Source organism: Mytilus edulis, chromosome 4 (genome assembly GCF_963676685.1).
Source record: "Mytilus edulis chromosome 4, xbMytEdul2.2, whole genome shotgun sequence".
Taxonomy (NCBI): domain Eukaryota; kingdom Metazoa; phylum Mollusca; class Bivalvia; order Mytilida; family Mytilidae; genus Mytilus; species Mytilus edulis.
Window position 1 is genome coordinate 33,191,600 of NC_092347.1, and position 27,876 is coordinate 33,219,475.

The window sequence follows — 27,876 nt, forward strand, 5'->3', positions numbered from 1 at the left end:
ATCACAGTTGCACAACAGTCGTGCGACCGTGGCACGACAGTAACACGACAGTCACACGCGCAAACCAATACATGAAAACATGAAAAAAAAGCCCCAAACAACTCACGATTGTCGTACGATTGTCGCACGACTGTTGCACGACTGTCTAACGACCGACTTGCGACAAGAACACGACAGTACAATTACATATTTTTTTCTGTCTTGTACCCATCGTGGAACCATCTTGGTCATGTCGTAGCTGATGTGACCACTCGAAATATTATTTTGACATTTTGCACGACTGTGCCACGACATCTATTTTATAGATCTTCCACGACAAAAAATCGTACGATCTGTTGTAACCGGGGCTTTAAGACACTGATAAGTTTCCAAAAAAGAGGGATTCATTTCTATTCTAGTCACTTTTTATAGCTATGGTTCATTATGATAATGGTCACTAAATCCTTTTCGAAATTTGTGTCATATTGGGGTCTTATTGAACCAGCTCCTTTCACTGATATAGCAATATTCGATAGAGTTCTTCAGAGGACATCTAAGAATTATTATTGGTCAATAAACCTGTCAGATTTTTGTCAGGGTAACGGACGAATACTTAGTAATATTGCTTATAGTATAATGATGTTGAGCGGGCGGGCGATTAAAAGATTAAAAGTAGATAAAAGTTTGTGCAATGAACTCCTCTCTTAACTTTTCAACCAAGATCTTGGAAACTTCAAAGGAATATTGTACATATATTGAAGTTGTGCACCTGCTATTATGAAATTGTTCAAAGCATGCTGACAGGTGATACAAGTTTTGTGTAGTCAACTTCTCCGAAAGTTTTATTTTGGAAACTTGACAGAAAGATTGCACACATGTTGAAGTAAAGTTGTGCACCTAAAAATAGAATTGAGAAATATTTACATTTCAATTTTTTAAAATATTTTAAAGCATTCAGTTTAAAACAGTCTCAATTGCTGAAGCAACATTTTGCGCAACATGACCTTTTTGGTCTATTTTAATGTTATACCAGTATAATTTACATTGTGGATATTCAGGTCTGTGACAGCAATGAAGTTGCTGATTTGAATACTTTCTCTGCTTATCTATGCATTTTGAATCTTTGTTTTGTCAACGTAATATGAGGACAGATTAAATAATGGACTTTAAGTGATATAGATATAAAAAATTTCTTTCTAAACCCTGTTTTCCATATATTTTTCTTATAAATTGAGTTTAATGCTGTCATAGATGAGTTAAATTCTAGTAGTTATTTTTTAATATTAAGAACTAACTTAGTTTTCTATTTGTTTATGACTTGCAAAGACATGTACACTGTAAGAAATAATGAGATAATACAAAACATTATTTGTGAATGTGATCAGGAATTACCTCGTCAAAGACTGTACACGATCCATTGATATGATTGATATACCTTTGTCATAAAATTTTTTAAAGCTTTTTGATTTGTTTATTGAAATAAATGTTTTGTTATTGGTACATGAAGAATAGGAATACTTCATATAAACCTTAAACTCGTTAATACTGTTTTTGTTCATTTCCAGGCTATCGATAGATTAGGTGGACAGCAAATGAAGCAGGAGTGTGATAAACCTTTTATGAACAACTTAATAAGAAACAAGAGAAGACATCGTAATAGAATTCACCACAAAGCGAAAACTTCAAATAATCCAGATCACTGGAAAAAATTTAGAGAAATTCGTAATGAAATTATCAGCTTAGTTAGAAAGGCAAAAGAAGATTATAAGTGCAAACTGACATCTCAACTTATTGACAAAAATATTCCTCCTGGTAAATGGTGGCGCATTGCCATGTCTGTATCAAATTTTACTAAAAATAGAGAGTCCCCCCCTTTTTTGGAACATGATGGCCAAATTTTTATTCATCCATTGGACAAATCAGAGATCCTGAACAATCATTTTGCTAATATAGCTAATATTGATACAGAACCAGAAATTCCGGATAATAACGAGCCTCCTCCATGTCATTTAAATAAATTTGTCATCACTGAGAAAGAAATTTTAGATCAGTTAAAAATCTTGAATATTAACAAACCAGCTGGACCTGATGGTATCAGTCCTAGAATTTTAAAAGAGGTTGCTAGCTTTATTTCTAAACCATTAACTAAGTTATTTAATATGTCTCTATCAGTTAAACAGGTTCCACTGTTATGGAAAATTGCACATGTTAATCCTATTTTTAAAGGAAAAGGTAGTCCACATTCAGCTCTAAACTATCGTCCAATATCTGTTACTAGTATTGTTTGTAAGATTATGGAAAAAGTTCTATTTAAACAGCCAGGTGACTCTACTGTTAATCAGTTAATTGAAATATATCATAAAATTATTAGTAATATGGATAGAAGGCGTGCACAAAGTTGACGGCAACTGTAAAATGCGCCTTTTAGATAGTTATATACAACCGTGTTTAAAATATTTTTGAATAAGAATAGGAATAAGAATTTTTTTATGAAAAAATGATGAATGCATGCCATTAAAATCCACATTACTAGTAAGGTAAATTAAAATTTAAACTATAAAGCACGAAACGGGCATATAGAAAACGGCAAAAATACGGTGTAACTTGTAACATTAAATAGGCATCAATTAGAGTTTTTGACCTAAAACTTATACAAATTCAACATATTTTCCTGCATTTTCGTATAATAGAATTGTTCGGATTAGGACTCGGACATCACACGAAATTCATCGCAAAAAAAATCAAAAACGATCATGGTAGATAAGTTTGGAATGGTCTTCTTTATGTGTAAGAAGTAGTAATTTGGAAGGATTAATAATCGAAATGAAAGAATCGTCAAGAACAATATGTAATTACAATCTTTTTATTTTCAAAATAACTTGGTATTCCAAATGTGCATAACCAGAGGTTTAAAATAATCTTCAAAATATGAATGATTCGATAGTCCAGACTGAACACCTGAATTTTTTCAATGTCCAGCTAGTATGTTACAATCTTAAGAAATGACGTTTTTAATGCTATTTTCTGAAAAGGGTCCACGACATAATCGCTAATCATTTCAATTTCACTGCTCTTGGCAAATATCTATTTATATTTCCAGAATGTGCATTTGCTGCACTTTTTTGTTCGAAAGAAAAAAGAAATATGTTGAACGTAAATATTTAAAGTTATGTGATAAACTAAGTGTCCAGTGTTTTTGTTACGCGCTTGTTTTCTGGAGGAAAATGCCGACGTCGTAAATGGTTTTAGTAATTTGAAAACGTTACGTTTGTGGACTCAGCTTTGTGCACGCCGTCTAAGTGGGAGGGATGTGAGGTTTGTATTTTGTGATGTATCTAGAGCTTTCGATAAAGTTTGGCATAAAGGACTTTTATTTAAACTTAAACAATCTGGCATAAATGATCAGCTCTTATCTTGGATAGATAGCTATCTTTCAGATCGTCAACAAAAGGTCGTTTCAGAAGGTTTTTCGTCAACTCTAAGAAGTATACATGCAGGTGTTCCCCAGGGATCAGTTTTAGGACCCTTTCTGTTTCTTATTTATATAAATGATATAGTAAATGACATTTCTAATGATATTAGACTTTTTGCAGATGACACCTCTTTATTTGTTATAGTAGATGATGATCCTGCTGTAGCAGCTGCTTCTTTGACTGATGACTTGGATGTTATCTCAAATTGGGCAAAATCATGTGCTGTTCAATTTAACTCTAAGAAAACTAAAAATATTGTATTTACAAGAAGGGAAAGGGAACACCCACCTGTATTTTTTGGGATAAATGGGGAAGAGGTAGAGAAAATAAATATTCACTGTCATCTTGGGATAACATTTCAGTCATCAGCTTCATGGAAATCACATATTGATATTATTTATAAAAAAGCATGCTCTCGTCTATCTGTGCTTCGTCAAGTTAAGCATTTATTAGATAGGAGTTCACTTATACGTATTTATTATGCTTTTATTAGACCTATATTAGAGTATGGGGATGTTGTATGGGGCAATTGCTCCCAGCACGAGTCTGAGCTTCTTGAAAATATTCAGATAGAAGCCGCTAGAATAATTACAGGTTTACGACGTAATTCCTCCAGACAAAAACTTTATATTGAATTAGGTTTAGAAACTCTGGAGAATAGACGTAATAAACATAAGCTTGTACTATTCTATAAAATATTAAATGGGATGACACCTGCATACTTATATGAGTTAGTCCAGCCATATCTTCCCAGACAAACCCCTTATACTTTGAGGAATGAAAATAACACGTTTCACCCGCCTCTTGCTAGAACTAGCTCTTATTTCAATAGTTTCATTCCTTCCGCTATAAGACTTTGGAACAGTCTTCCTTTGAGTTTACAAAAATCCCCAAGTTTGGGTATATTTAGAAGTGGACTGGACAAGTTTTATAGGACTGATGATATATTTAAACCCTTCAACTATTGGATAAGGAAACTTAATATAAGTCATTGTCAACTCAGAAATAATGCTAGCAACCTAAAATCTCATTTGTTTAATCAATTCTTATCCGTGAACACTTTTTGTGCAAACTGTAACCACCCTGTTGAGGATAACAAACATTTCTTTTTCATTTGCCCAAAGTACAATGATGTAAGACAGATTGATACGGTGCTTTTTGTCCGCGATTTGCTTTTTGTCCGCTTTTGCTTTTTGTCCGATTACAGATCCTTCTTGATTCCATTAACTCCATTGCTGATAATGTTGATATAAATATTGAATTATTACTTTTTGGAAACAGATTATTTTCATATGATATGAATATTGCTATTTTTAAATCTGTTCATAAATATATCAGTGACACTCAACGTTTTGTTTGAAACTAACTTATTGTTTGTTTCATTTAGTTTTTTTTTTTTTTTTTCCCCCTCCACTTAAACATTAATTCATTTAATCCACTAAGCAAGCTTAGTGTCTCTTTCAAGCCATATATATATATTTCTAATGACTTATAAAGGATATTTGCATGTTTTAAGGTTCTTGAATACATGATGAGTAATTGCCTATATACTTAAATATACTTTGCATTTAGTAAGTAACAATGTAAACATATATTTGCTCGTGTGTGCTCATAAGTAGCATGCATGTTCCACTACATGTATATATATTGCATTATTTTAATACAGTTGTTATAATTGAATTATACCTTGAACATGTAATATGGAGAGAGCTTTTATAGGCTGTGCCTGTTGCTCAATCCTTTTCATATCTTAATGAATACAATATGTTTAAAATCAAATAACTTAAAGGTGAAGCCACTGGACCAGAGTAATCACGAAATAGTCCTCGAAATTAAACGTTCAAATGATGAAATAATGGAACTGAAGAAGTCAGTTGAGAGCTTGAAGAAAGCAGATGAAGATATGACATTAGTGGTGAAAAAGTTAAAATCATTTCATGAAGATACAGTACCTTGGAATATAAGGGGTAATCATTTCACATTCAACAGTTGTAACATATTATAAACGGTTCCAATTTGGCAAAATTAAGCATAACATATAATATATGTTCAAGGTATCTCGGATATTCCGCTGTGTATATGTTGAGGCTATGTACTTAGAGAAAACGTCACGACATCTGTCGTCCCAAAATACAGCTCCAAATAAGGCCTCACTAAAGGATTTGAATTGTAAGTTTAAATTTTGATACTGCTGTTCATACCGTTAATCGTTAATTTTCCCCCCAATTTTTTTTTAAAATTTAGCAAGGAAGTAACACCTAGTGAAATGCTGCGGTTTCTGAAAAGACAAAAACAATAGAAGAAAAGTAGACACAGATTTCGAAAATTACTAAATGACGGCGAAAACAACTATTGATACGTTTTTTTTTAGTTGCATGTATTATGTTGGACATCCATTTTGTAATTATTATATGTATATATTGCGCGTGTAATTTTGCTTTAATAAGTGCGCAAAAATTATTTCGGTTCTATCGTACTCGTTTAGCTTAATTGAACCGATTTAGTTTAAATCGAAAGTGAACGTTTCACAAGTCAAAACGGCCGTAATCGTCAGACCACTCCTTATTGGAGTTATTGACATTACATGACGATTTTTACCAATATTTTTGCATTTTTGCCGAATATCTAAAAAAATTAATACATGTAGATTTATAAACACTTCAATCAGCAAACATTATCTGCAAGACGAGATCTACAAATACCACTCTTTATAAAAGTAATTTCTTTCAATGAAGATTTTGTTCACGCTGTTTTAATGTTTTGGACAGAAAAAAAAAAGATAGAGTAAACAGAAAGAATGATCACTGTACAAGATCAATAAAACATATTTTTGTCTTGAATTCTTTTCTAGTCCACCATGATAGAGAGTGTCCTTTGTTGAAGATTCCCCTAGACATAGGTAATCGACACAGGTTCTTTAAAGCCCCTTAAGATGGTACATCTTGATGAGATAGCGAGCAACCAACACCAGAAAAACAATAAATGCAATGAACAGTTATCTTATTGTTGATTTTCAGAACAAATAAATGGGGTCCTTATGGAGTGGAAGCCAAGGATAAGATGTTTATAATAACAAGAGCTGCCAAACATGTACTGAAATGTATAAAGGAGAACAGTTGTGTTACTATCACTGCTAGTTCAGGCGTAGGAAAGACGGCTACACTCCAACATGTGGCATTACAGATGGCGGCAGTAGGGTACGATATACTTCTAGTGACAGAACCAGGTCACATTATCAAGTTTTATAACCCAAACAAGAAAACACTGGGAACTATTCTTTAAACCAGAATGACATGAAAGTTTGGGATCCTGTCCTGTCAGAGAGAATAAAAAAGATTCTTTCAAACAAATGTTTGAAAATAATTGTAGCATGTCGATTACAAGTGTACCAGGATGAAAAATTTGTATCTTTATCCGTTTTAAAATCATGTGTATGTAACCTATTATCAGAAAGCTTGTGCTTGCCTTATGCTGAAAGGGGGTCAATAGCTGCGTTTTATCTGAAAACTAAAGCTCTTGATATTACAGATTTGTATGATTTATACGATTGTTTCCCACTTTTATGTAAATTGTATAATGAAAATCCTCGGTCTATTTCTTAAATTTATTCTTACATACTTTTGATTTTTTAACCCTGTATGCAAACATTCCCAGGAAAATTTTAATATTGTTTGTACGCACATTGAACGACAAATTTATGTGACGCATAAAATTATCTGACGTCAGACACTCAAATCAATAAATGTGTTCGTAGATAGTAGATGTTTTTGTGTTCTGTTAAATTGTTCCTTTTAAAATTGTTAAACGATGATGACTGATGTACCCATATTTTGACTATTATATTTATTGTGTCTGTTTATTTAACGCATCAATGTGAAAATATCGGAAATTGATGAGACTGTCATTAAAGTGAGAGGGTTAGCGCTATAGAACCAGGTTTAATCCACCATTTTCTACATTTGAAAATGCCTGTACAAAGTCAGGAATATGACAGTTCTTGTCCATTCGTTTTTGATGCGTTTTGTTATTTGATTTTGCCATGTGATTATGGACTTTCCCAATTGATCTTCCTCTAAGTTCAGTATTTTTGTGATTTTACTTTCCCTAAATATCACCTATTTCTTCATTAATCCTTTTACAGTTTATGAAGCAGAGATTGACAAGCTACAGAAAAACGGGTTTTTCGGTAAATACTGTGCTTTGGCTTTATGTGTCATATTTAACAACAGTTTGAATGAGAATATATTAATAGAGGACGTGAACGAAGAAACAAGAGCTGTCATCGAGAACACATGTGAGGCATGCAGATTGGAGAAAGGGACATCAATGCTTACTTTACAGGATGACCTTAATTCATTGATACATACGTTTTTAAAAAAGGAACAAAACATATACAAAACTATTCATGATAAAATATTTGACTTTCTGGTGGACTACTTTGGACAGAAAAATATCCGCTGCTTGATAAAGAATGCACATAGCGGTTTGATAAGGGAAAGATTTTTATTAGAAAGACAAAATAATGTGGATAAATTTATAACAGTGTTGCCGCCTAAATATCATCAAATTTACACACAAAGAATGATTGAGGACTGGTCAAAGGGTAAAGTCAATGATGTATTTTGTAACATTAATATGGACATACCTCAGTTCAGAAAAAATTTCTCTGCTGTTTGAATGAACTGGACATAACTTACCAGAGACAATTAGCACACACCTGTGATGTATATTACAATGATACTTCTCTGTTAATGTCATGTTTCAAAGGGATATTCCAACGATGCAATGGTGTTTTAATCATGATGTTGGTGTTAATCAGTGTAGGAATGATGAAACAACTCTATTGTTAGTAGCTGATAAGAAAGGTTGGTCAGAAATAGTAAAGATATTGTTATTCAAAGGGGCGGACTATAATAAATGTTACAATAATGGTCTTTGTCGCTGGTCACCTTTAATAAGTGCTTGTCATGAAGGACATACAGATATAGTTAGAATGTTATTGGACATAGGTGCAAATTATGACGAATATTACAGTGATGGTTGGTCACCAGTAATGAGTGCTTGTAGATATGGACATACAGAAATAGTAAGGATGTTGTTAGACATAGGAGAAGAATATAATAAATGTGAAAATAATGATTGGTCACTTGTGAAGATTGCTTGTCATGAGGGACATATAGAAATAGCAAGGATGTTGTTAGAAATAGGAGCAGAATACAATAAATATGAAGATGATGGTTGGTCATTTCTAGCGCTGGCTTGTAGTAAGGGATATCCAGAAATAGTAAGAATGTTGTTAGAAATAGGAGCAGAATACAATAAATATGAAGATGATGGTTGGTCACTTCTAGCGCTGGCTTGTAGTAAGGGATATCCAGAAATAGTAAGAATGTTGTTAGAAATAGGAGCAGAATACAATAAATATGAAGATGATGGTTGGTCACTTCTAGCGCTGGCTTGTAGTAAGGGATATCCAGAAATTGTAAGAATGTTGTTAGAAATAGGAGCAGAATACAATAAATATGAAGATGATGGTTGGTCACTTCTAGCGCTGGCTTGTAGTAAGGGATATCCAGAAATAGTAAGAATGTTGTTAGAAATAGGAGCAGAATACAATAAATATGAAGATGATGGTTGGTCACTTCTAGCGCCGGCTTGTAGTAAGGGATATCCAGAAATAGTAAGAATGTTGTTAAACATAGGAGCAGAATACAATTCATGTAGCGATAATGGTTGGTCACCTCTATTATTGGCTTGTAGTGAGCTACACCCAGATATAGTAAAGATGGTGTTGGAAATAGGAGCAGATTATAATAAGTGTGACAGTGATGGTTGGTCACCTCTAACATTTTGCTTGTAGTGAGGTACACACAGAAATAGTTAAGATGTTGTTGAACATAAGAGCAGATTTTAATAAATGTGACAGTGATGTTTGGTCACCTCTTATAAGTGCTTGTAGTGAGGGAGTTTCAGAAATAGTAAATATGTTGTTAGACATAGGAGCAGATTATAATAAATGTTGCAATGATGGTTGGTCACCTTTAATGATAGCTTGTAATGATGGACATACAGAAATAGTAAGGATGTTGTTAGACAAAGGAGCAGATTATAATACATTTAACAGTGATGGTAAGTCAGCTGTTATAATTGCCTCAGAAAGAGGACACAGTTCTATAGTTCGTGTGATGAATGAACATACCACACTAAATACAGCTATACAACTAAAATAACGAGGTCCAGTTTATTAGCCGACATGACGTAAAAATGACAAATAAACTTTATCTATAACTAATAAAAAGTTCCTGGTCGAATCCGATACCGATTTCAGAAGTACATGTCACGTGAAGTTTCTGGTCGTATGTATGTAAATATGGTCTATATTTCCCTCCTTTATTAAGAGCACCACCATGGGTTATGGTGTAAAAGAGGACATTTAACATTTTGTATCTGTACAGATTTAATGTGGGCAAATGCCTACACTGTTTCCAAGCCTGACCGTGAATGTTTTTACAAGAGAGTCAACCTTCACCAAAATCAGAAGTAATAAAACCAGGACGGGTTCAAACCGAAAGATTTTGAAAGCAGCTATTAAAACTGTATATCTCACAATCAGATGACAATACGAATGTTAAAAATAAGGCGTGGGTACTTAAATTTAGTCATGACTTCGTGATGTCTGATTTAGTAACAATATATTATACATGTTATATATCAATAAATAAGTAAAATTCATCGAAATCGAGTTGACTTCTTTTTATTGTAGAATATAATTGAATTTTTTACCAATCTGATTATTTGAATCTATCAGATTGGTTGAAGCTCAAAAAAAATAAAATACGAAAATTAATATTAATTATAATATTGCATTACATAAATGGTATGCAATTTGCAAGCAGAGAGTACCAAGTTACTCGGAGCCTTCAGTTAATATAAGTTATTATGTAAGGTTATCACAGTTGCGTTTTCATGTTGGAACCATAGATTTTACCTTCCTTCACTAAAACAAAATGTTTAATGTAGTTATTACGAATTATCAAAATTTACCATCTGATTGGTCCACAACAATTCTAATATGACGTCCTTATTACGCTTTGTAAACAAAGCCGTGTTCTAATGAGCACAAAATATGTTTGACACATGCGCACGAACTTACTGTTTGTATTTACTTTATTTCCATCGTTATCCTTTAAAATACATACATTTAAGCAGCTAACATAAACTCTAGGATAACGCTACTTCGTGATAATTGCTAATTGTTCTTAGAATTTCGATTTGGTGTTTTAGATTTCTCCAACCCAAAGAAATATTTGTTGTTTCGCTTTGTATTTATCAAATGACTAAACTAGGTTGACCGTTACTGCAATGTCATATGAAATTGTGATATCTGCATTCGCTTATCCAATAGTAAGGTCAAAGAAGATTAACAGTGCACAGTGTACTTACTCGTACTTAACATAAATGGTGAAAAAAAAAAAAAAAAAGTTTCGGATACAAGTTATTGAACAAAATGGACAATGATATCTTTCATAACTAATGAGAATGGAATACCGCACAACTGTTTTATTTCGTGGCAACAGTTCGCTTTGTTCCGGGTTTTGTGATGTCGTCTGCATGAGTATGTACTCAAATTGATCATCCAGAAAGAAATACAAAAAGGAGATCGTGTGCATTTGTTTAACAGTACAGATAAAGATATAATTCGTAAATGGTCATCATTACACAAATGAATATCAGTTTTAGTCTGCGCCTCAGCTGATGACGCAACACAATAAAATAGTCTTCACGATACTTAAAAGTTTACTATTAGAGAATCGATTGTCATATCAAATCACGTTAGATAACTCTATATTTTGAAATAAACTGGTTAAAGGCATATTTGATATCATATTGGAATTTAACCACCCGTGTTAATGTCAAGCGATAGCACGGCATTCCCATGGGTTATGTAAGATTTTTTCTTTTTCCTTTTTGTTTAATATATTTTATCTGAACCATTTTTATAATATCACCACTCATGTTATGTACGACATAGTAAGATCCAGTAAGTTTCTTTTATTGCAATAACATTGTCCTATATAATAAGTTTAGTTAAAATCGTCTTGACAATGAAAATAAAACATGGATAAAATATTGCATTTAATGATTTTGTTCATCACAATGTTAATTGCAATTATCTGCCGGGGAATGGTGGCGCCAAAGTACCTGAAACGAAAATAATCTTAATGTAAAATATGTAAAGCGTTTAATATCGCCTGTCCGGGTCAAAGTTTATACCAAATTACTATGTAATGAATCCAAGCAAGAACAAATTTACTGGCTTGCTGTCTATATGTAACGTACAAGATCAAAGGAAATTATCAATTTTCGTGAAGAAAATCATAAAATACTTAATCTAATTATACCAATTGTCTTTTATAATATACTATGTATTTGTGTTTCGTTTGTCCTGTCTCGCTATGTATTATCTTAATATGTTTGTATATATTGTCCTCTGGTACACAAGTATGTGTCTGAGGTTATGAATAAAATCTTGAATCTTGAAATCTTAGGTCGAACTGCATCCAAAGCCGGCTTATAGTATTTATGGTGATGTCAAGCTGGAGCGAAAGGGGGTACCTAATTTGTGAAATCAACTCTAAAATTTTCAACCCACATCTGATCACACATCTCTGAAATTTCCCAGCCAGATTTTACGCATGTTGAAGTTGTGCACCTGCTATTATAGATTTTTTAAGAATTGTTTTCTCATTTATTGTAGAATTTGGAACTTGGTAATTTTTCAAAATTATGAAAAAGGGAACACGTTTTCATCTTTTATAATTTTTAACCCCAATATCCAAAAAATGTTACAGAACTATTGTTCCCATGTTGACCATCAAAGAAAGAACCATTGAACCAGAATAGGCGGCTTAGTCAGTACATTGCACTCTTATAATTATTAAAAGATATGATAAGAACTTGTCCTTGTTTGAATTCATCTTTTTAATTGTTTATTTCATTTTACCATATACTAATTGAGGTAGAATGAGAAAAACTTACATTTTATTCATGATAGACATCATATTTAGAAATACAATTTAACATTGTTTGTGTTTAAAGTTTGTTGTGCAAGATTGTTGTAATACTATTGTTACGTGTACTATAATGAAGGTGAGCTTCGGCCATTAATTAGTAGAAATGCACTCTTTTAATCTGTTTATATGTACATTGTAGGTAAGGTCATCTAAGTTGACAATGTTGTATCAAATTCAAAAAGTAAAACCTGGCACCTTGTGACCGAACCCCATTATCCATTTAGTTACGAGTTTGTGAATACTGTTTGAATGATATCTCTTTGAATTATGCGTATTTGTCTTTTAATTAAAGATAAGTTATCTCAATTCACCTTAATATGTTCAAAATGCGAGCAATACTTACCTGAACCTGGAACTTGTGGGGCGAATAATGTTGGAACTGGAACTATATTTGGTTGTGGTTGGTTACCTATAGTGTCATTGTAAAATATTAAAACGTATGCGTTTAAACATTGGATTATGATGGTAATATGAAATCATTCAGTTACTGTACTAATCGTTTTTTTTTTCCACATAATAAAACAAAACCTGTTCATGAAACAAAAAGAACGTACACGATAGTTGTTACGTTTTAATTGTATAAGGCCAATTGAAAATTAAAAGAACATGTTATATCTATCTGTTTATGCGTATACTAGTTTATTGCTAACAATATCATTCAAAAGTATTTCATAGTTTGGCCTTTATGCCCGCGTCACACTGTTTCGATTTTTACGCCGATGGCAACACGATTATGGAAATTTTCAAAATCGGGACTGATCGTATCCAGATCGGGCTATTCGTGGTGCCATCTTTAACCATCGTAGAACTATCGGCCACTTTTTCTAGCCTTCAGGGACAACTTCGGGAAGGGTTCTAAATTTTTTAACATGTTAAAAAATCCCCGAAGGTGCATCCGATGTTGAGGGTTCTTATTGAGTTCGTATCACCATCCTCACCATCGTAATGTCACCTGGAATGCATCTTTGAACATCGTAATTCATTCGTGTTTCCATCGTTTCCATCGGGCAGGTTTGACATTACGATGTCTACACGAATGAATCACGAAGCTACCCGAAGGTCTTACGATGTCAACACGACTTCGTAAAGACCTTGTAATCCCGTCGTGTTTCCATCGAATAAAAGTACGAAGGCGACAAGATGGAACTACGACGGCAATAAATCCAGCTACAGTAAGTTAATTTTCGAGCTAAAATACATTTAAAGTGCCATGCGCGTTATGCACTGGCCAGTTTAATACGACAGTTAAGAAAGACGTTCACAAAACATGGAGCTCATATCATATGATTCTATGAAGACAAAAAAGGCGACAGCGTTTTTTCTATTAATTCAAATGGAACAAGAAGAGCAGCTATTACAGGCTCATGATTTACTTTTACAAGTAAAACATTATTTTTGTCAATTTTTCATATCAAGTAACACAATGAAAATCATAAACGCGCCTCGTACACCAACACTGCAGGTACACGTATATAGGCAAACCAACTTTTTCTTCATTCTGATTTTTATGTATCATCTAAGTTGTTGTCACACGAATGTTTACTTCATAACCATTTTGTTTTCTATATGTCATATTTTGCCGCATTTTTTGCTTTCCCCACATCCTTCCCTTTGTCTATATTATTATGATATTCTCCTGGAAAGAGCTCTTTTTGAATAAAATGGATCAACGAACCCATTACATTACCTTTAAGATAGATCAATAAACATCGGCATAATTATGGGTGATTATTCAGACTAGTGCACACATTTTACAGTTCAAACAAGGCAATGACGAGCGTGGCATCGCCTCGTATGTAACATATTGGGGACAAATATGGACACTTTATTTGTATATGACACATGCAGAAAATGGTAAATTGAATATGCATATTTGATACATTAACTATGTTTTTTTTAGAAATCAACCAAAACATTCAGTAACTGGAAATACCTTTTATATTGTCTTAAGAACCAGGAGGTAAAAAAATGAGCAACCAATTTCCTGTGTATTGTGCTATTTCAAGGAGAAAAAACAAGTCCATCTGCAAGACTTTGACCTTTGGCCTTGAACGTAAAAAAATGTCAGATCATTTAACAAGGAGGAACAATCTACCAAATGTGGTTAAAACCTTTTAAAGCATATTGGTTTTAGAGTGTCCACAAGGGTGATATTGCCTTGTATTACAACTGCCACTGTGACCTTGACCTTTGAACTTTAAAGTCAATAGCGCTTAAGATATTCTTAACGAGTAACACCATACCAAGTTTTGAGCATTTTGGTTCTAGAGTGTCCATAACAATTTTATCTACACGCAACTTACGTGTAGTAGGCGAGGGAATAATAAACTAAGTTTTATAAGAATTAGACAAAAAGATACATCGTATGGCCATCGCACCATCATCGTAATCCATCGTGTAGCCTTCGTAATCAATCATGTAGCCTTCGTGATCCATCGTGTAGGCTTCGGCTGAGATATGAAGCTTATATACCCGTCTTCGGTTAACCTTCTTATGTCCATCTTTTGCTATCGTATATAATTTCGGCACCATCGTATAGACTTCGTTATTCATCGTACTTGCTTCGGTCACTTTTTGGTATTTTAACGAGATCGGGACCAACTTCGTACGAACTTACAATTTTCGCATTCGGGTGTCCATCGTATATAAAAATCGGGACAGTGTGACGCGGGCATTAACAATGTCTTTCCTGTGCCAAAGAAAAGAAAACCTTTTTGTGTCGGACAAGAAAAGTTTTACTGTTAAATTTCTTTTTCTTTTTTGATCAATTGCTCGACGTTTCACTTGTAAACAAAGTATTTTTGTTTGTAGACAGCCAGTGACAAATAACAAATATGAAATTTTAAATAGTGTTTTTTTCTTATTGAGGATTTAGAGCTCTATAATTGAGGTTAAAAAGCAATTTATGTTACATTAATGTATAACTTGCTTACCACTGCTACTGCCATCAGAACAGAAACCACAATATTTGTTACAGTTAGTCTCTGCCCAGCCTCGATATTTCTGATCTGTACAAGTACTTTTTTCGTATTGCTGACAATTACTTGCTAAATCTCTACATGGTGGCGCTGGTGTTGGGTTACCTGTTAACGATATACAATGTATTTATTGATTTATTACATCGGTTGCAATGAATTACAATGATTTCCTAAATAAGAAATCAAGCAAGTCCTGGACAATTTAACAGCTGTACGGTAGAGAAACGATATTTTGCAACCACACCTCATGCACGCAATTGTCCGACAGACGGAGTTATTTATAGTATGGGACCACTGTCCATGCGCAAACGATGTGCCTCAGACTGACGAGTCGCAGAAAGAAGAAACGAGCGTCTGGTGTTCATCATAATTAGTCTGGTATCTTTGATGATTTTCAACCATTTTACTCAACCATACAGAATACTAGAATTTTGATTATGACAAATCTCTTTTGTGTTGATCTTTATCTGCTGCTCGTATTTACTATTGATTTGATTTCTCTATCTTCTATAAGTTTAACTCTAAATTGGAAGGGGTCACTAAAGAGCAATAACTCTTTTAAAAAGTTGACTTTACAATTTCGGCTATGTTGACTATTTATTTTCTGTTTACAGTTTAACTTATAAACCAAAGTTTTTACCAAAAAATGAAAAAGATTAAGAATCAACTTAAAGGCCAATTACTCATACAAAGAGTTGACTGACGATTTTGATGATTTTTGCTCTTAAAATTTCTATTAAGCGATGACAGTATTCAAATTGAAAGACAAAAACGCATAATTGAATTAAATTGTCTTGTAAGGACAATAACTCTGATAAAGAGTCGACTAACGATGTTAAACTTTCTCTTTATCTATTACAGTTTTCAAAGTAAATTGGCAAAACCGTTATAAAAAGGCAATAACTTCAATTAGTAGTCGATTTGTGATTTCGACTTGTTACATTACTTGTAGATCTTATCTTGCTGATTAGTTTTGTTATTTAAATTTAAAGTCTACCTTTTTCGGTTTTCAAGATAATAAGCAAAATAAAGAATTGAAACAAGCCGTTATTTCATGGCTATAATTTATACAAAGTCGACTGACAATTTTGAAGGGAATAGCGTATTTTAAGATAAAAGACAAACAATCCATTTTATGTTCTATTATTAACAATATCAGAAATGTTTGTTTGCAAGTGGGGTCATCGGAATTTCAAACAATAAAAATCGATCCTGGGATGATGATTGTGGCTAAATTTGGCTCCAATTTGCACGATTTGCGAAACAGATCAGAGGAGAAGAATTTATAAAAAACACCATAAAAAACGTGTATGACCAAATGTGAAACAATCAAAAGATAATAACAATGGCGTTATTCATAATACAGGTTTATACATGTATCTGTCATTTACTTATCATTTCCAAATAGTTATATTTTTTATTGTGTCCCTTTCCTAAAGTGTATTAATTCATAGGAAGCAATCTTATGTAAATGAAAATACCCAATTCCGTGATCCAAACGGCTTTTTCTAGATTTAACTTCAAAAGGAAACCTAAAAAGGGGGAATCCAATCGGTTCGTTAACTCTCTTAACCAACTCCATCCCCAATAAAATCAAATGGTCGTCCCCTTATCTACAACTAAACTCTTCTGCTGCATTATTAACATAAATTTATCTTTCTCCCTATTTGTGTATAATAATTATTTAGTTAAATGTTCCAAACTGTAGGTGACTCACCATTACAGAATCCACAATAAAGCATACAGTTTTCCTTTGCCCATGATAAAAATTTTCCTGAACAAGATGTTTTACCATACATTTTACAGTCATTTAGCTTGTCTAAACATCCTGAAAAGGATTAACGTACATTAGAAATGTCTGACACTTATAGTATAGTTTCAAAAACAGCACATTATAGCATGCCCCTAGGACAAGGATCGAGACACAGCGATACTTCAGTATGAATAAATCTTCCGAGTTAGGAGAATATAGTTTTTTAATTACCATTTTGTATAGTATGCATATTATCATAAGCTAGTTTTGAACTTGAATATATTGTGAGCTAGAATCTTTTAAGAAGATGATTTAAAACAATTTCAGTACAGTTCAATTAAAACGAACACGGTTAAAAGTTATGCAGCAATAATAAATAAAGAACATTTGCTGTTCGGTGTGATTCAAGGTTCCGTGTTGAAGACCTTACTTTGACATATAATAGTTTACTTTTATAAATTGTGACTTGGATGGAGTGTTCTCTCATTGGCATTAATACCACATCTTCTTATATATATTTGAAAGCAACCGATCAAATAATATTAATGCTGTTTAATATTTCATTAGCATCCAATGTAAATAAATATATGAAGTTATTGAAATTCGTTTTAGACTTTTTCAAGCACTGTCGTAACCTAGAGGGGACTGCGACGCCGACAACTAAAAGAGCGAAAAATGTGTTGCAAGGAGATAACTATAGTATATATGGAGACCCAAACGTCTTATTCTTTTCATGTGTAAACTGTAGGTGTCATTAGTTGATGCTGAGAGTAATAAACTAGAGGCTCTAAAGAGCCTGTGTCGCGCACCTTGGTCTATGTGAATATTAAACAAAGGAAGCAGATGGATTCATGACAAAATTGTGTCTTTGTGATGGTGATGTGTTTGTACATCTTACTTTACTTAACAGTCTTGCTGCTTACAATTATCTCTATCTATAATGAACTTGGCCCAGTAGTTTCAGTGGAAAATGTTAATAAAAATTTACAAATTTTATGAAAATTGTTAAAAATTGACTATAAAGGACAATAACTCCTTAGGGGGTCAATTGACCATTTCGGTTATTCGACTTATTTGTAAATCTTACTTTGCTGAACATTATTGCTGTTTACAATTTATCTCTATCTATAATAATATGCAAGATAATAACCAAATACCTCAAAATTTCCTTAAAATTACTGATTCAGGGGCAGCAACCCAACAACGGGTTGTCCGATTCATCTGAAAATTTCAAGGCAGATAGATCTTGACCTGATTAACAATTTTACCCCGTCAAATTTGCTCTAAATGCTTTTTTTCTTGATTTGATGGCCGGGTCACCGGACACATTTTGTAAACTAGATACCCCAAAGATGATTGTGGCCAAGTTTGGATTAATTTAGCCTAGTAGTTTCAGAGGAGAAGATTTTTGTAAAAGATTACTAAGATTTACGAAAAATGGTTAATAATTGACTCTTAAGGGCAATAACTCCTAAAGGGGTCAACTGACCATTTCGGTCAATTGACTTACTTGTAAATCTTACTTTGCTGAACAATATTGCTGTTTACAGTTTATCTCTATCTAAAATAATATTCAAGATAATACCCCAAAACAGTAAAATTTCCTTAAAATTACCATTTTAGGGGAAGCAACCCAACAACGGGTTGTCCGTTTCATCTGAAAATTTCAGGGCAGATAGATCTTGACCTGATAAATAATTTTACCCCATGTCAGATTTTCTCTAAATGCTTTGGTTTTTGAGTTATAAGCCAAAAACTGCATTTTACCCCTATGTTCTATTTTTAGTCATGGTGGCCATCTTGGTTGGTTGGCCCCGGGTCACCGGACACCTTTTTTTAAACTAAATACACCAATGATGATTGTGGCTAAGTTTGGTTTACTTTGGCCCAGTAGTTTCAGAGGAGAAGATTTTTGTAAAAGTTAACGACGACGGACGACGGACGACAGACGACGCCGGACGCCGGACGCAAAGTGATTGGAAAAGCTCACTTGGCCCTGTGGGCCAGGTGAGCTAAAAAGAACTATTAACTGCTTTGCAAGCACAGTTTTCTACTCAAAATTACCCATCAAGGCGAAGTGTAACGATTTACTAAAGTGTACTTTTAATTCGTTACAGTAATATTTATAAAAAAAACGTGTTTATTAGTTAAACTATAACGATGATTTGATTAATTAAGGTTCATTGAAAGCTAGATTTCCACTTTACAACTACTACAACAAAATACACAGAAACTGATATATACCAAAATGAATACTAGTGTTCATTGTGAAGATTGTACGTATAACATATAGTTTGATCAGATTGGATTTAAGTTTCAGTGAATATAATGAAAAACTAAATTAAAAAAAAAAACAGTAACTTACTCGCTGGAGGAACAGTAGTTAGCTGACTGTCTTTTATTCTTAACTGCTCGGCTAAAAGACAAGTTCAGAATTAATACATAAAGATAATATTTGCACGTTCAAATATGACTTGCATGTTAAATTGTAAGAGATCAAATTTTCTTACTTCGTACATTTTAAGACAACTATCTGTACTGTGTTTTCATTGTTATTTCAAACAAATAATCATAACACAGTAAAGCTATATATAATACAAACAAATTATTTTATAGCTACAAAAACAAATAGATATGACTTTTTCGTAGCCATTTTACAGGTACAGTAGATACTTTAGACGGAGATTTTTTAACGAAAATATTAATAAATTAATTTGTTTATTATTCTTTTTTTAAACTAAAGTTTAGGTACATTTGAATAGTAAATTCAGACACAAACACGCAAAGCGTTGCCTCTACAACCATGTGTAGACAAATGAATGCAACAAAAAATGAATGCGACTTAACATGGCGAAGAACATTGTTATCCTCAACGACATGCAAATAAAAATGAATAGCAGATAAGACAATCGCTAAGCTACTTAACAATTATCCATTTTACAGTGTATCAACTCTATATCAAGTAGACGAAGAGGGACAGCGAAAGAAAAACAAGCTGAAATGTGAGGTCTAGTAACTGCTACGTAATGATACCCCGCTATCAAATGACGGTAAATAAAACATAACGATGGAAAACAATTGATGTGTCAAAAAAATGGCATACAGCATTACATGAACATGTGATTTTTGATTCCAAATTTCACGATTTTTCGAAATGACGAATATTTTATTCATAATCAGTACAATGTATGTGCAAGAATACATATGAAGCATGAGGTTAACAAGGAGTGCATGGGTGATTGATATAAATACAAAACAAACAGTATATTAACATGCTCACACGAAGATTATACCTCATGTGAATGACATGAAACGAAAATTGCATACATAGCAATAATATTGAAAAAAGTATTCGGTAAACAGGAACTTGAATAGCATTGAATCTGGTACATGCAATTAAGGGACGGACAGAAACTCGGACAGATGTTAACCACTAATCTTACTTTCGCTGCCAAAATATAAAAGAAAGTGATAGAATAAAAGATTATCAGCACAATTTCAAATGTCTTTAACAGGCTGAAAGACCTAATAATAATATACAAAATACTAGAATACATATTAAATATATAACTTACGTGTACAAAGTCGGCAGTAGTAGTAACAGTTATCATTGGCCCATTGTTTGTATCGCGGGTCAGAACATGTAGATTTGGGGTATTTCTCGCAGTCAGTTTTCTTGTTTTCACAAGCTGGTGCTGGAGTTGGATCACCTTAAGGTAATAAAACTAAAAGATTTACAATTTGGATATATAATATTAGGTCAATGTCTGAAAAATTTAAACTTTTTTGTATGTATGAGGTTGAGAAACTGGGAAAGGGAAAGGTTTTACCAAGGAGGATGTCACTTTACATGAGCAGCTATTGGAAGTCAACAAATATTTTCCAGTTTGAAAGATTATTTCTAAATTAATACATTGATAGCTATTTAAATTGTTATACAAATTTCAAACTTATTTTCATCCCTTACTGAACCCCTGAATGTGGAAAAAAGTGTTCCATGATGAAATTGACTTTGCACAAAATATAGCTGTGTTACTTCATTTAGGAAATAAATACAACTAGTTGCAGTATACATTATACAATATTAGGTCTACGAAAGAAAAATATAAACTTTTTTGTATGAGGCTGAGAAACTGCATGGGGAAGAGCGAGGTTCTACCGAGCCCTTCCCCAGTTTTGCGCCGAGTACAAAAAAAGTTTATATTCTTATGACATTGACCAAATATTGTTTTTATACTGTAACTTAAACTAATACATTGATGGCTTTTAAAAAGAATTGTAACACAAATGTCAAACTTATTTTCATCCCTAAAATCAACCCCTGATAGTGGAATCAGTGTTCCATGATGAAATTGACATTATACAAAATAAAGCTGTGTTATTATATTTAGGAAATAAACACAACTAGTTGCAGTATAAACAAGAATGTGTCCCCAGTACACGGATGCCCCATCCGCACTACCATTTTCTATGTTCAATGGACCGTGAAAATGGGGGAAAATCTCTAATTTGGCATTACAATTAGAAAGATCATATCATAGAGAACATGTGTACTACGTGTCAAGTTGATTGGACTTCAACTTTATCAAAAACTACCTCGACCAAAAACTTTTAACCTAAAGCTGGACAGACGGACGGACAAACAAACGAACGGACGATACGACGGACGAACGGACCCACAGACCAGAAAATATAATGCCCATCAATGGGGCATAAAAATTATATCAGTGCCTCATTATGGAAGGTCTCATTTTATTCAAACCGATGTATAAAAGTCTATATTTTTTTCAATATCGGACGATTTTGAGATTTGAGAATTTTCTTTTTGATACTAGTTGTTCGTACATTTAATTTGGTAATACATGCAACAGGTTTAAGTCCCACAGCAATCAAACTTAGTTTTTAATGTAAAAGAAAAAATTTAAAAGTCATACCTTTACAATACCCACAATATCTAGCACAGTTCTCACGTGCGAACGCCTCATATTTTCCACCACATGAGTCTTTACCAAAAGCTAAGCAATTGTCCATTTTGTCTGCACAGTCTGAAAATACAAATAAAACATATTGGAAAATCATTTACTAAGAAGACCTTGACCTTAGGTTAAATATCACCATCCCAAAACCCTAAAAGTAATGAAAACAAAATTACCATCTTTTATCGAATACTAAGATAATAAAAATGAAAGCGAAGCATAATGTCAAAATATCAAATTATTTTGTGAAAAAAACTAACCAATTACAATGAACAATCTGTTCAGTTATTGTTTCAGGCGCATAAAACTTCGGCGGGGTTTTACTTGTACAAATTAATGTATGTATGGTCAGAGGTGAAATTTAAAAACAATTATGCAGGGAAATAATAGTAGAAAACCAAAACTATTTCATTAAAGAGGAATGCATATGGTTAGCAATTTCGCTTCCTGCAAGACACACGACGGTCATTTTCGGGAACAGGGAAAGGAATCTACGACAAAAGGAAAAGTGATGTTGATTTTCGGGATACGGAAAGCCTATAACAACAAAAAGACATTGCAATGACAACACTCTGTTGATACATAAACACCATACGCATCACTGAAGAGACATTAGTTGTCAAAATGCGTACGTGGCGCAGACAAAACGGCGCCGTTAATGTTTACAGTTCATTAAGGTAACATTTTATCTTTAACAAGCGGAGATGGGGAGAGATCCGTTTGCGCAAAAAATGCGTCCTTTTGCGCCACAACTTTTTTTCTCCAATGCTACGTTTGCGCCACCTGTTTTAAAATTACATGGTATCATTTGCGCCAAAAATGAATTATACGATTGCACCAATTAGAAGAAATGTCCCTTGTTACTAACTTATCAATGTGGCCTTTTCCTTTGATCTTTGAATCAAAAGTTGCTTACCCCTCCAACAATTGAATGTGTATAACTAAAAATAAACTCACAAAAAATACCGAGCTCGAAGGAAAATTCAAAACGCAAAGTCTCTATTCAAATGGCAAAACCGAAAGCTCAAAAACAAGTGACACGAAGATCGGTTGAGAACACTTACACTCTAGAGGACGGACGGAAACCCTGTTACAATGTTTCTTCGTCAAATTTCATAAATATCATTACAAAAACGAACTAATCGCCAACGACATGTGGTTCAATCTGCGTTTATAGACTCGCTTAGTAAGAAGGATAAAAGAAGATTACGATGTGAAATGATTGCATGCAGTAATTATTAACCAGAAGGGTAATAAATTAATCGTAAAATGTCGTATAAATACGTGTAACTAGAATGCTATACAAAAGAGACAGATACTGTACAAGTTATATTTGTTTGAATTCAAATATGTTCTTTCGTCCAAATAGTGAAAACTATAAATCGAAGGTATAAACGTATTACTATTCATGAATGATTTTTAATTTTAAGACGACACCTTTATATTACTTGTTAAGAGTTATATAAACAATTGGTATCTATTATTCTTTATATCAGTAGACAATTGTGACATTTAATGTTTTTTTGTTCCTCATTCTTTTTACATGTACTTTGATATTTTGAGTTTACATAATTTTTTGTGTAAACTTTATCAAATGGCTCAAATTATTCTACAGAGTCGGATATGGAAAGAATGTTGTTCAAGTGACTTAGATTTTTTTGGAATATAATGCTCTTGTTAACTTAATCTAAAAATGACACCTGTTTTCTACTTAGACCTTGGATGTACCTTTCTATTAAAAGTGACAGAACGCTTGTCGTGTTGTGTGACAACTAACGAAGCAGACAATCAAAATGGCATTGATAAATATAAAAATGAAGATGTGGTATGATTGCCAATGAGGCAACTGTCCACAAGAGACCAAAATGAAACAGACATTAACAACTATAGGAGAAACTATGAAGAAAGTTTGAAATGGAAGAGACGAATTTTGTGGATTCGTACAACCATTGGAATAATTTTTAATATTACCGCCTTTATAACTGTGTGTGTAGTAAACAAAGAAATATTCATAGAAGGAAAAACTGCTCTGGGATTATTTATTACTATTGTAGTGTTAACTTTGATATCATACTTTGTTAGTGTGGTATCGGTATTGGTTGACGATGACAAGGATACCACTAATTCTCGTATTCTTGAGTCAATGATATTTTATAGACTATATGAAATAGAATTTGATGTCTTGGTATTTTTCTATAGTCTCGTGTTATCAGACTGGAAGATGACAGAGTTTACAACAGCTACAACTGTACTGGCCTGTGTTGATTTGGTTTTGAGTATTTTGTTCAGAATTGTTATGAATTTAATGACAAAACTTATGCAATATTTTTTATTTTATTTGCTATCTTGTTTCCACCACTCCCACCAATTTGTTTATTTATAGTAATAATATGTAGAAAATATTATTCATATTAATAAGACTAAAAAATAATGAAACCAAAGCTATGATGGTTCGTCAATTTGTAAAATAAACGTATTTACATTTTTGTTACTAGTACAATGTATTCAGCTGAATTTTATCACCGAATAACCTTCTGACGTCACTTCAGTTTCAAGATTTTCTAAAATCAAATATATAAAATAAATATCATTAAAAAAACCCGAATTAATCGCTAACGACATGTGGTTGATCTGCGTTTATAGAAAATCTAAATACTCACATAATCATAAAATGTAAGAGAAAAAAAGAAGATGATTACGATGTGAATTAATTAAATGCAACTTAATTATTAATCAAGAAGGGTAATACATTAAATTAATCGTAAAATGTCGTATAAATACGTGTACCAGTAAATAGAATGCAAATACCAAAGAGACAGATACTGTACACGTTATATTTGTTTGAATTCATATATTGTTCTTTCGTCCAAATAGTGAAAACTATAAATCGAAGGTATATACGTAATACTATTCATGAATGATTTTTAATTTTAAGACGACACCTTCATATTACCTGTTAAGAGTTGTTGAAATGCATATTATTATTTTATGAACAATAGGTATCTATTACACTTTATATCAGTAGACAATTGTGATATTTAAAATATTTTTTTTGTTCCTCATTCTTTTTACGTGTACTTTGATATTGAATTTTAAGTTTACATAATTTTGGGTGTAAACTTGATCAAATGGCTCAAATTATTCTACAGAGTCGGTTATGGAAAAAAATGTTGTTCAATTGACATAGGTTTTCTCGGGATATAATGTTGTTGTAAACATAAACTGAAAATGACATTTGTTTTCTACTTAGACCTTGTGTGTACCTTTCTATTAAAAGTGACAGAACGCTTGTCGTGTTGTGTGACAACTAACGAAGCAGACAATCAAGATGGCAGTTATGAAGAAAGTTTGAAATGGAAGAGACGAATTTTGTGGATTCGTACAACCATTGGAATAATTTTTAATATTACCGCCTTTATAACTGTGTGTGTAGTGAACAAAGAAATATTCATAGAAGGAAAAACTGCTCTGGGATTATTTATTACTATTTTAGTGTTTACTGTGATATCATACTTTGTTAGTGTGGTATCGGTATTGGTTGACGATGACAAGGATACCACTAATTCTCGTATTCTTGAGTCAATGATATTTTATAGACTATATGAAATAGAATTTGATATCTTGGTATTTTTCTATTGTCTCGTGTTATCAGACTGGAAGATGACAGAGTTTACAACAGCTACAACTGTACTGGCCTGTGTTGATTTGGTTTTGAGTATTTTGATGCTTGTACAGAATTGTTACGAATTTGATGACAAAATTTATGCAATGTTTTTTATTTTATTTGCTATCTTGTTTCCACCACTTCCACCAATTTGTTTATTTATAGTAATAATACGTAGAAAATATTATTCATACGACTAAATAATAACGAAACCGAAGCTATTTTAGTCTGTCAATTTGTATAATAAACGTATTTACACTTTTGGCACTAGTATTCAGCTGAAATTTGTGCCCGAATGACCTTAGATATACTCCGAATAACCTTCTGACGTCAAGAAACTGCAGTTTAAAGATTTTATAAAATCAAATGTACATCTGATAATCATCTAATCACTTTGACATAGGAACAGAGAACAAGTGCACATGTATCAATATATGATAAATATTTCAAACATCAACTTACCATCAACTGCTTTTGCCATTAAGATAGTTATTGATTTTAAGAATGTTAGAAGGTGTGGTATATTCTTATTTTGAAACCTTGTCCACATGCTATTAAATGCAGGCTTTAGATAGTGTTTTTTATATGAATATTCCATTTTTCTATTTTTGTACCAAATACTGAACTCTTACCTTTATTTAGGGAAATTTTCAACTCTACTACTATCCCATATTTTATTATAATTACTTTAATTTATATACGTAGGAAATCAAACGAGAGGTTAGAGATACTAAAGGGACATTCAAACTTATGAGTCGAAAATATGTTGACTACTCCATTGTTAAGAAAAGAAAGGACTAAAGACGAACAACAGTACACACACAACAACATAGAAAACTAAAGACTGAGCAATACAAACTCAACTGAGTTGGAGGCGGTATCACTTGTAAGTAATTCAGAAAGGTATGAAGAAACTGCCCAACAATCAACCTTTGTTTTAAACTCTAGGAGTATAAGCTTATAGAGAAAGCCAAAATAATGGTTCATTTCATCAATATGCTAAATAAAATTGGGAATGGATATGGGGAATATGTCAAAGAAACAACAACCATACCAAAGAGCAGATAACAACGAAGGCCACCAATGGTCTTCAACACAGCGAGAAAATCCAGAACCCGGCGGTGATTATATTCATGGATTATGTACGTTTCCGAAAAAAAAATACTGGATACAAAATAATCGGAGAAAATAATATGGCAACACAAAAATGTTCATTAACAATCGTGATTAAAAATGATTCCTATCTCGATACTAAGTTGCTCTGTTAATTATTTGTTATTTGATTGGTTGGTTGTAATTTGTAATTAACAAAATAAAACGCTTTACAAGAATAATATTTAAATACAATAAATTACAAAAAAGAACCCCTAAAATATCATAATAACGTTCAAATAAACGTACTAGCAATTGATACAAGAAATATTATCTTGTTCTGCGATTATATCATATTACATAAGAAGATGTGCACGGCATGAGTGCCAATAAGACATCTCTGCGTCCAGGTCGCATTGTATTAAATGTCAACCTTTATAGGTCAAAGTATGGCCTTTATTATTCAATAAACTTGACCTGTCTATAGAGAGCTCTACAAGTTTTTCTTGTTACATTGGTGTATTGTATCCAAGTGTTTTGGAATAAATCTTTTTAATTACTTTAGCTCCTTTATTTTATTTGAGTTCGATACGAATGTTTTAAAAACATTTACCGTTCCAAATGTTTTGCATCTGTTTTATAACTTTTTCTGGTAACTGCTGACAAGCAAAAATACTATTCTGATAGATAGATACTCACTAGATGGAGATGCTGTGGTTCCAAAGAATAACTGGAATCCTTGGCCATAAATCTGGGTAAAGACAAGAGACAAAACCATTAATGAGGTACACATTGTGTATTGTTCGAGAAGGTCCAACAGAAAGAATGGCCAGGTAATAACTGCACTGGAACCTTCAAATACGATAAGATAATGCAACTTGAACTCG

General features: G+C 32.8%; 3 protein-coding genes across 3 annotated transcripts; 2 read left to right on the forward strand and 1 right to left on the reverse strand.

Annotated features, from left to right (window-relative positions):
* The first annotated feature begins 8,232 nt into the window (after positions 1-8,232).
* Positions 8,233-9,312, forward strand: LOC139521336 (ankyrin repeat domain-containing protein 50-like). Its single transcript, XM_071314815.1, has one exon. The coding sequence runs from the start codon at positions 8,233-8,235 to the stop codon at positions 9,310-9,312; it is 1,080 nt and encodes a 359-aa protein (XP_071170916.1).
* A 25-nt stretch (positions 9,313-9,337) lies between these two features.
* On the forward strand, positions 9,338-9,682 carry LOC139521337 (26S proteasome non-ATPase regulatory subunit 10-like). The gene has a single exon (XM_071314816.1). It carries the CDS (start codon positions 9,338-9,340, stop codon positions 9,680-9,682), a length of 345 nt encoding a protein of 114 aa, XP_071170917.1.
* A 1,893-nt stretch (positions 9,683-11,575) lies between these two features.
* On the reverse strand, positions 11,576-27,849 carry LOC139519504 (uncharacterized). The gene is made up of 8 exons (XM_071311626.1): positions 27,689-27,849; positions 22,192-22,302; positions 20,833-20,967; positions 19,623-19,673; positions 17,222-17,332; positions 15,460-15,609; positions 12,870-12,935; positions 11,576-11,654 (listed from the first exon to the last, which is right to left on the reverse strand). The coding sequence occupies exons 1-8, from the start codon at positions 27,780-27,782 to the stop codon at positions 11,623-11,625; spliced, it is 750 nt and encodes a 249-aa protein (XP_071167727.1). The 5' UTR covers positions 27,783-27,849; the 3' UTR covers positions 11,576-11,622.
* Between the last annotated feature and the right edge of the window lie 27 nt (positions 27,850-27,876).

Bases quoted from the DNA above. Each gene is read 5' to 3' on its own strand.
- LOC139521336 (XM_071314815.1), top strand. From the start codon at position 8,233: ATGCAATGGTGTTTTAATCATGATGTTGGTGTTAATCAGTGTAGGAAT.
- LOC139521337 (XM_071314816.1), top strand. From the start codon at position 9,338: ATGTTGTTGAACATAAGAGCAGATTTTAATAAATGTGACAGTGATGTT.
- LOC139519504 (XM_071311626.1), bottom strand. From the start codon at position 27,782: ATGTGTACCTCATTAATGGTTTTGTCTCTTGTCTTTACCCAGATTTAT. The intron at 17,333-19,622 runs GTAAGTTACTGT...AATCCTTTTCAG, and splicing joins AACTACTGTTCCTCCAGCGA to GATGTTTAGACAAGCTAAAT. The intron at 12,936-15,459 runs GTAAGCAAGTTA...ATGACACTATAG, and splicing joins TTCTGATGGCAGTAGCAGTG to GTAACCAACCACAACCAAAT.